General features: G+C 37.8%; 1 protein-coding gene across 1 annotated transcript; it reads left to right on the top strand.

Annotated features, from left to right (window-relative positions):
• The first annotated feature begins 1,807 nt into the window (after positions 1-1,807).
• Positions 1,808-3,095, top strand: cbln4 (cerebellin 4 precursor). The gene is made up of 3 exons (XM_067240403.1): positions 1,808-2,095; positions 2,390-2,506; positions 2,898-3,095. Exons 1-3 carry the CDS (start codon positions 1,808-1,810, stop codon positions 3,093-3,095), a joined length of 603 nt encoding a protein of 200 aa, XP_067096504.1.
• Positions 3,096-9,516: the final 6,421 nt, after the last annotated feature.

The raw sequence follows: 9,516 nt of genomic DNA, 5'->3' as shown, positions 1-9,516 counted from the left end.
ATGTGACCCGAAGGCAGCAGAAGGGTTAAGAATGAGAAATATATTGTGAAAAGTAACACCTAACTCATTGGAAAGAATTTTGATGATTGCTTTTCTGGGAAGATTATGCAAGAAGAGGCAAGATGACAAGTCGTTTTAAGGGACTCTTTGGTTTTCAATGTTGTTTTAATCTCCAAAAGTATTTTTGACATTTCCTGGACCTAATTTAAAAAATGTATTTTCAGAAAAAAACACTGTATGGGGCAACACTATATGTAACTGGTTGTGAATACCTATTGTAACACCATGTAGTTACATAAGAACTGCTAGAGAAAATTCACTTACCCCTAACACCTTTCCTTCCTATGCTTTATTACTCTTTGTCAAAACCTATACCTCTTACATTTAATACCATGCAATTACATAGCAATTCCTACAATGTTGCTACTATGGCTATATATATTGAGATACATAGTAGCAAATGTAGACATATGGTAAAGTGTAACCCAGTATTTTTCCTCACATATGTAATTCAATTCATAGTAAATTAATACATGAGCTAAGTGAGCCTGAGTTAGGTGGCAGATTTGTTATGTGACTTGTATTATAATCTGAAACATTGTTTTTCTCACCTTTGCCACAAGTCTGCCTGAAGTGATCTTAAAACTCACTTAATATCTACACTATGCTTCTTTAAGGATCTGCTGGATACATGCTACTGCAGCAGTTTCACAGCAACTCTTTACAGCATGTGATGACTCACATTCTAAAGACACACCCTAATTGTAGGCTGCCTTTCATGTTGCTTACTTAAGATAAATGGGATAAGATAAAGCTGGTATTGGAGATATGATAACTTTGGGATTGTGATTGAATGGATTATTGGAGTTCAAGCTTTATGCCAATGATTAATTAGTTTTTAACATCAAACATCTATATCCCTGTACTAATAAAAAGTCCACGGATGGACGTCTGGGTGAATTCCATTAATTGTATTGACCATAGGCTCTGAGAATCATGTTTCCAATAATTGTAGTGATTGTCAGCTCTGAGAAATCATATTTCCATGGAAACATCTCGATAAAACTGCGAATAGATATTATTTTGTTTATAGGTCTACAGTAGGCTATAACTGAAGATGCATAGTTCAATGACTGTGACGATATAATATCACCGTCTTCCGATGGATTATATCCTTTGGTAAACTGCTCGGAAACAGCCAGATAAATTGTAAAGACGTTCCATTATACTTAGGTTACACAAGTGCGTTTTATAGTTTGATTCAATAATTTAGCTGTAGGCTATTCTGTAGGCTAAATTATTGAAAGTACTTTGGGTTTGTCATACTATATAAAGTCATATATAATATGTCAACACAATTTACACAGAAATATGATGTAATGCTGTTTCATGATGTCAAAATCATGGTGCACTAAGCGGACAAACAAGCCGCGCATTACGTAGCGCATCACCGCGTATAGTAGGCTACTCAGTCGTGTGTGTAATAATGAGTCGCAGGGCATGGGCTTCAAACCGGTCCGAGATAGTTACGCTTTTTATTTCAGACTAAAACGCTCTTTCATTTCTGAGTTTTCTCTTTTTTCAAAAGTAAAACTTATTAAAATGTGGCAAAGACAAAATCATTGGTCGGATCACCTCCTACACCAGCTGTCATCGTTTGAAGATAAAGATTTAGAAAAGAAATTATATATGTTTTCATCTGATGTAGCAAACTGCTGGATCCAGTGAGAACATTTCACAGCGTCAGAGGCGTCTGCGACTGAGGGCTAGTGGAGACTCGCAACTTGATACAGAGCATCTTTTTAAGATGGGGTTGTTAATCAAGGCAATGCTAAACTCTCTTGTCCTACTGCTCAGTTGGGCTATGATACCGGAATTTGTGGGAGCACAGAATGACACAGAACCAATTGTCCTAGAGGGCAAGTGTCTTGTGGTTTGCGACTCAAATCCGACTATGGATTGGAAGGGTTCGTCTTCTCCACTCGGTATCTCTGTGCGCGCAGCAAACTCCAAGGTGGCTTTCTCTGCAGTTCGGAGCAACAACCATGAACCATCGGAGATGAGCAATAAAACAAGAATCATATACTTTGATCAAGTAAGACGATTCATCAATTTATTATACAAAACAATAAAACAGAACATTCATTTTGCCCACACTTTTTTGTAAGAATACTTTCTGGACATTTCAAAGTTCAGTTAAGCTATTATTACCCTATTTCCAACATTTGACGCCTTATCTATATCTTACAGCAGAGATAATTCTCCTTCAGGTTATTCATTTTTAAATAATGGCGCTGTTGCATACTGAGACTGTGATCAGTGTTGACCCGAAAAAGACTGTGTCGAAAATGTTTTTGAATCTAAAAATGTATCTGTGCTTCTTTTCCAGATTCTTGTGAATATAGGCAACTACTTCACACTGGAATCCGTATTTCTGTCACCTAGAAAAGGAATCTACAGTTTCAACTTTCATGTTATCAAAGTGTACCAAAGCCAGACCATTCAGGTATGACTAACCTTTCTGACACATCTATTAAAATGTAGTTTCTGTAATTGGATTTCATACAAGTAATATTGTTTTTCTTGGAAAGACTACATTTTATTATAGGTCCTATGACAGTATGCACTCTGTCATTGTTTGAAATTCTGTGTGTGGCTCTTTGTTTCAACTGTCACTGTCATTTCAAGTCTTCAAATGTAAACCGTTGTTCTAAATGTCCTACATGACATGCATACTCCTTTAGAATACTTTGTTTAGGAGCATTGGAAAGTATTTGCTTTCAAGTCATTCAGTATTTACATCCTGTCACATATCTAACTAAAATAGGAAATTAACGATCCTTCTCTTGTCATTAAATCGTTCTTGAGTTGAAAGCTGTCTTGCTTGTATCCTGCAGGTGAACTTAATGTTGAATGGGAAACCTGTCATCTCAGCCTTCGCCGGTGACAAAGACGTGACACGGGAGGCTGCCACCAATGGAGTCCTGCTCTATCTGGATAAAGAGGACAAGGTTTACCTTAAACTGGAGAAAGGAAACCTGGTTGGGGGTTGGCAGTATTCTACTTTTTCTGGTTTTCTTGTATTTCCTCTGTAAAAGAAGAACTCCTCAACACAAGTGTTTTGTTTAATCAAAACTTTCCTTCATCATTTGGATCTAGACAAACAGATGGAAATGTTGGATGGCCATGGATAAAGGTGTGAATAGTATTTTTGAAAGCTTTGACATTTGCTGGGTTATTTTACAGATGCAATACTCTTTTTGTTTCTGACACTATACCATTCTATACATTTTAATGAGGAACACCATTGTTTCACAACAAGATCTTCAAATGCCAAATGCCCATGATGCGAGCATTGAATATTTTTCCTACCATGGCTCTCATACGACCTCTTTTCCCTTTGGTTATGGATTTGTTTTCTTAGGGAGTGTGACATATGGGGTACAGTCTCAAGAAGAAACTGTGATCCAATGTGCAATAGCAAGCCCAAGAATGAGATAACCCCCCTCTATCTACTAGTCACACACTGGATGTAATAAGCTGGGTTTCAGTGGCAGAGTCTGTTCTCAAGGGTCATCCTCTACAATCAATTCACAAATAGTTTGCTAATTCCTGTGTTGGACTGGAGGTTAGAAACCTCAGTACAAACAAGACGTCCTGCAAAGGGCTACCAGCAGGTCAATGCAATGATTAACCTACTATTAAGCAATTTGGCATTAATAATGACTAGATGTATTTACTGACAGACTAGGACACCTAATTGGACTCACCCTGAAAGATTCAGCAACACATGAACGCAGGATAGCTTTGGTAAACGCCTTTTCTGTTCTTAGACTGTGGATAAAGAAGCAAACATTGCAGAGATGAACCAGCCTGGACCGTCCTCAGTCATTAGTGATGTCAAAGCAGAATGCTGCTGACTACATAGGCCTGCACTGCAAGTGCAAAATAAGTGGACTTTTCATACTCCAAATATTCCCCTTCTGAATCCGAGGCCTTCGAAAACTCCTCATGTAATCTTAACTATGTAGGAATACTGTTAACACTTGGTTTTATACACGCTTGTTAATTTATTGTTTATATTCATCAATTTAGACCTAAACAGTGTGGTTGTGCATTGAACTAATTTGACTGCCTCTATAAATTTGTGTTGTGTGCTGAGTTTGATGTCAAACATTACCTGTAGCCTCTGCAAGTCGATAGACAGTATGTGATTTTTAATGTCATTGTTTAGAGACAGTGAGTGCATATATGTGCAGCATTTTCAGACTAATTCAGAAAGATTGGAAGAATGAGCCACAAATAGATTTACTGTATGCCACCAATAGATTAGTTTACCAGATTATGGCATTGATCTGATCTTTAGTTACTTCAGAACATTTGTTAATGTTTTTTCCCTCAACGGTTTTCAAATGCTGCTATATTTTGGGGGATTTTGACATTCTGGCATCGAGCGAGTTTGATTAACAGTTATCCAGCTGAGTAGCCACACTCACTACAGTATGTTTGATCATACTGACTGCTGATGCCAACGGAGTCTGGAACAAGGAGGCCTGGAACATGTTCTGCATTATAATAACAGATTATCATCGTGGAGTAAGAAGATTAAGAAGGACAAATCCTTCAAATGAGTGCAAAGAATAATGTAAATATAAAAAATGACATGTTTACAGGTGTCTGTTGTGGCTTCTATGGTGTGACTATTGGATAATTCAACCACATTTGACTGCTTTACTTGATTCGTCATTGCAATGTTTGAATCATGATGACTTGCTCCGTCACTGTAGCCTCACATTTGAAATTCTGAAATCACTTGTACTGTAGAACTTAAGAGTGAAGGCTGTGAATGAGTGAAGACTGTTTGTGAGAAGTGTTCAAATCACTGGATGGTTGTTAGGGAATAGAAGAAAATCACACTTTTTTATCCATAAAGTTGACCACCACTGTAATTACTAATCATGGCAATACTTTACATTATGGTTACATTGACTAATGTGTAACTACATAGTAATTGCATTGTAAAAATTATGTAGGGACAGGACATAGGATTTGTCCATTTGCCATGAATTTAAATGGTACCCAGTCTTAGCTGTATAGGTTATTACAAAAATGTAAGAAGGTACAATATGGGGCAGAGGTGTAAGGGCTAAGTGGATGTTTTGAAGGTTGTGTCACCAAAACAAGATCACTGTTAACATTCATGCACTCCTGGAAGGCCCAACCTCCCCCATACCAAGTTTCAGTTGGATAATAATTGTAGCACTAAACCGCAATGAAGTGTAACTACATATAAACTTGCTATGTTCCTATGTAACTATGTAAACAGTTATTGCTATCTAATTACATGGTAGTTAATGTAACCTTACTGTAAAGTGTTGCCCTAATTATTTTGGGGAAATAAATGTATGAACCTACTTCATGTAACTTAAAATAATCGATGATTATGTGGCATGTATTACCATGTTCATTCATTAAAAAAAGAAGAAAAAAGCAAACTACATTTACTATGATGGTACAATTTTATATTAGTAAATCCAATCCAATTAAGTAAATTAAGGATATTTTCATCACAAAATAATAATCTATTGGTCCAGATGTGCATTTGAATAAATGGATGCATTGTTGTTGGAGGGCCTTTTATCAGGCACACTGAATTTCTGCCCAATTAAATCTGAGGTATATACAGTGTGTGCTGAATCCCTATCCTCGTTTATTTAATGTGTTAAAAACGTGTATAGGCCTATATTAAAAAAACTGCTTAACAGCAAAGACAGTAATTTAATGCAGATTTTTTAAGAAAGACTAAATGTACTTTATGCCAGTCTTGCACGTTATTCAAACTGAAGTATATTAAAAACTGGTCTCCTGACTTGACACTCTAACTTTAAGCTGTTGTAGCCGACAGTCACATATTCACATTTCAACATTGTTGAAGAAGAAAGAAATCTCCCAGTCCAAGTCTGAACTCGATCTAAAATGTTAGATCCTTGAAATCAATGTCATTGTTGTGGAGTAATACATTTCAGTTCATTAAGACCCACGTACAGTTTTGAACCTGGCGACCTTGTCTGTTTATTTAGTCAGATGCATATACATTAGAATGAGTTCCACTGCTGTGCAGTGTCTGTGTGCTTTGATCGTACCCTGTGAGACACTGAACTGAATAGTAATTTACAGATAATTCTAACAAACAAAGAAAAGGACAGTCTGTTCGGAAATTCAAAACTGTGCTCTTGAGGATTTAAACGTGAAGCAAATTACTTTTCTGAAAGAGACTGAAGTTCAGTTGAGGAAGGATGAAAGGTTTCCTCAAAATCTACTTGTTAGCACGTGAACCGTCACATGGGATTTGGGACGTCCTTTCAACTTTCCACATTCAGTGAGGGTGTCTATATTATACCAATAGCAGGGTACCTCACACCATCACACCAGTGTACATGGAATGTTGGAGAGGAGTCAGAGTTAAAATGTTTCAGGACAAACAAGGATCATCTGGAAATCTTGTCCAGATGTATGTTAAATCATATTGCACTGTTTATAGGTCTTTATGTGATACTATAGGTGTGATGATTTCTATGTAAGTACCCTTAAAGTGAAGTGTTAGGGAGAAGACGATGACTGTGCTGACATCTAGAACAGCTCATCCTTACATTTCCATATTTTAATGTGCTTTGAGCTTGACTGTTGTTTCTACCGGGACCAGCAATGATCATAAATATCCCCTTCATGGATTGCAGGCATAAGCTCATCTAATGAACGAAGCTAATGAATCCTCACAAACAGGCTTTTATTCTCGTGTTATGATTCTTATTCAGCCAGGGTTTCTTGTGGCGTGAGCATCTCTGGGTGAGAGACGTTGAGCCGTTGGAGGTATTTACTGGAGTGCATTCGTATTGGGAAAACTGTTTAATCTCTCTCTCTCTCTCTGGAACATTCTAGAAAAGATAATACCATTGAGTTCTTAGAGGGCTTATTCGTCAAGCTTGTGTAGTTGAGACATTGTCATTTCTGGGTTAACATTTCATTTAAAGAAGATGTGAGGAAGTGTTGAAACCAGATAATTTGATGGCATCCATATGAAATGAAAATTGCATTCAGTCCCATTTGGAGTGGAAAGCCGCTTCACCACCACGTGTTCAGGATCATGACAGTGGAACAGGAAGGAGCACCATCACAGCAATCCACAAACCCTCTGTGACAAGGAATCTCTGTATTGCTTGCCTTTGAACGGCCAGCTTGATGACAGCAATCTTTTAAGTGCTTACCAGGCTGAGTGTGCCAGGGCCTTTGTGAGCAGTGAGTGCTTCCATTTCACCCGCCACCGAAGTGAGGCGACAATGCCAGCGCCGAGCCACACAGCTGTTGTCATGGTTTCAGCCTGTGCCTAGGTTAGCGTAAGGATGATGCATGTCTAACTTGACAAACTAAGCACTGATGAAGGCTGTCTTTTCATTTGTTGACACAGAAAAATTGCTTTTTTAAATATATTCCAAGCCCTTGGGGGACGTCCTACTATCAATGCTTTTATCAGTGTGAAATGGACATAGGATGAATTTGGGAAGGCAGTAGTGTAACTTGAAAGATAGAAAGATCTTCAGATAACTCTCATTAGCTCTGCAGCACATGCTCTTTATTGCAACTACATAATGCATTCCTGAGTTCAATCAAGTCAACTATTTCACAAAGGTCATAAAATAATAATATGCTTGCTTCATGATAATCAAATAAACATAGGCATTCATAAGTTTGGCATTATTAGCAAAAAGTGAGTAAGACATTAAGCGCCTATTGTGTGGTTCTAAAATTTGATTTATGCTAAATTCTGATATTTCTGCAGTGCACACCACTAGAATAGAGAAGTATATGTAAATAAGCTAGTTAACGGCATGGCTGGTTGCTGGGTCTAGGGAATACAAAGCCATGTGTGCATGCAGTGCAATCTCTCAGAACACCTCTGTGACTGCAGCAAGTCTAGCTCTGATTTCAGAATGGCAAATGAAAGACTGATTTGGCCGCAATGGCCCAGTGACTGACAAGGCTGGAGTGACTGAAACACACAGAGTATGTGATCATCTTTCAGTCTGTACATTTCACACCTTGCCTTTTGTATGCTTCCAGCCATGATGTGACTGGGTGAGCTAGTTTAGCTACTGTTGTTCAATCAAAGTCTATTTGAGGAATGGATAAACTTTCTTCTTCAGGCCATTCTTGTGTGTAACAGGTTTTTGCAGGGGTCTTGTGGTCTCACTGTATGCATGTTAGTACTTTGCTTCATGGATAAACAATTACGTAAATAAACGTTGGTACACAGTACCTAATCTCTGCTACCACTGGTGGTAATCTAAATGTTGCTAGAAAACACTTTCCAATAAGTATCCTGTCAGATTTGTTAAATAATATCCATAGAACCATGGTCTGAGGTTGATAACACATTTATTCAAATACATAATTTGTGAGGGTGCATGGGTACAGGGAATTTCCCTTTAGTACAAAGAGCTCCACTTTAGTTGTGGGTTTGATTCCCACCTCAGGAACCACATATTTGTTCTGTGTATTTACTATATTAAGTAAATGTAAAAAAAAAAGAAGAAAGGTAATTGTTACATAAAGTAAACATCCTTATAAGGTGACATCACAAAGAACTGACGTATTAAAATAAACTTTCATTAGTAAGAAAAGTTGTATTGTTTTGCATCCAAAACATTTGGTTTGGATTGCAGCATCAGAGCTTCTCTAAGCTGTGTGTATTTTCAGTGATATGGAACAACATGGATGCTCCGTTCCATCACCTGTTCAAAGCAACATCTAGAACATGTCTACCAGCCATTTGTCTCAATTAGGCCCTAAACCCGGAGAATATCATGCAGCAATCCCTTGCTCTGCTACATCTGCTAGCTAATTTGCAGCAACATGAAAAATCAGCATGCAGCTAGAGGATGGTGTAATGCAAAGTGTTACAGTAGTAGTACAAGATTCTATGTTGACATAAATTCACATGCAGTACAGTATATACACCACTATATCTACCACATATTGTATACTGTATTGTGCTGACAAAAACTTGCATTTTGGTAACATTTTAACATGCTGACTTTTATGATTGAGAGATGATGTTTGGCATTACCCATCATTCCCTTCAGCCATCATATACTTCAGGGTTCATCTGCAGTACACAACTTATTTTGATGATATTAACCACAAATGGCATGCAAAGCTTTTAAGATTCTGTAGAATTTCAGATGGATGCATTTGAGAGCAGGCTGACTTGCATTATGAAAGGTGATGGGCTCTCGGCTAATGGTGATCTGACTGGCAGAATGAAGAGGAGCTCCTATTGTCTCGCTCAGTTTGTGCAAAGAGAGAGAGAGAGATAGAGAAAGAGATGGAGAAAGAGAGATGGAGAAGAGAGATGGAGAAATAGAGAGAGGGAGAAATAGAGAGATGGAGATAGAGAGATGGAGAAAGAGAGAGAGATGGAGAAATAGAGAGAGACAAAAGGACTCCTTTTTGACTGAC

This window comes from Osmerus mordax, chromosome 7, assembly GCF_038355195.1.
Source record: "Osmerus mordax isolate fOsmMor3 chromosome 7, fOsmMor3.pri, whole genome shotgun sequence".
Taxonomy (NCBI): domain Eukaryota; kingdom Metazoa; phylum Chordata; class Actinopteri; order Osmeriformes; family Osmeridae; genus Osmerus; species Osmerus mordax.
Note: the sequence above shows the minus strand (reverse complement) of the source record. Positions and strands in the feature narration are given on the sequence as shown.

Bases quoted from the DNA above. Each gene is read 5' to 3' on its own strand.
- cbln4 (XM_067240403.1), top strand. From the start codon at position 1,808: ATGGGGTTGTTAATCAAGGCAATGCTAAACTCTCTTGTCCTACTGCTC. The intron at 2,096-2,389 runs GTAAGACGATTC...CTTCTTTTCCAG, and splicing joins GAATCATATACTTTGATCAA to ATTCTTGTGAATATAGGCAA. The intron at 2,507-2,897 runs GTATGACTAACC...TGTATCCTGCAG, and splicing joins ACCAAAGCCAGACCATTCAG to GTGAACTTAATGTTGAATGG.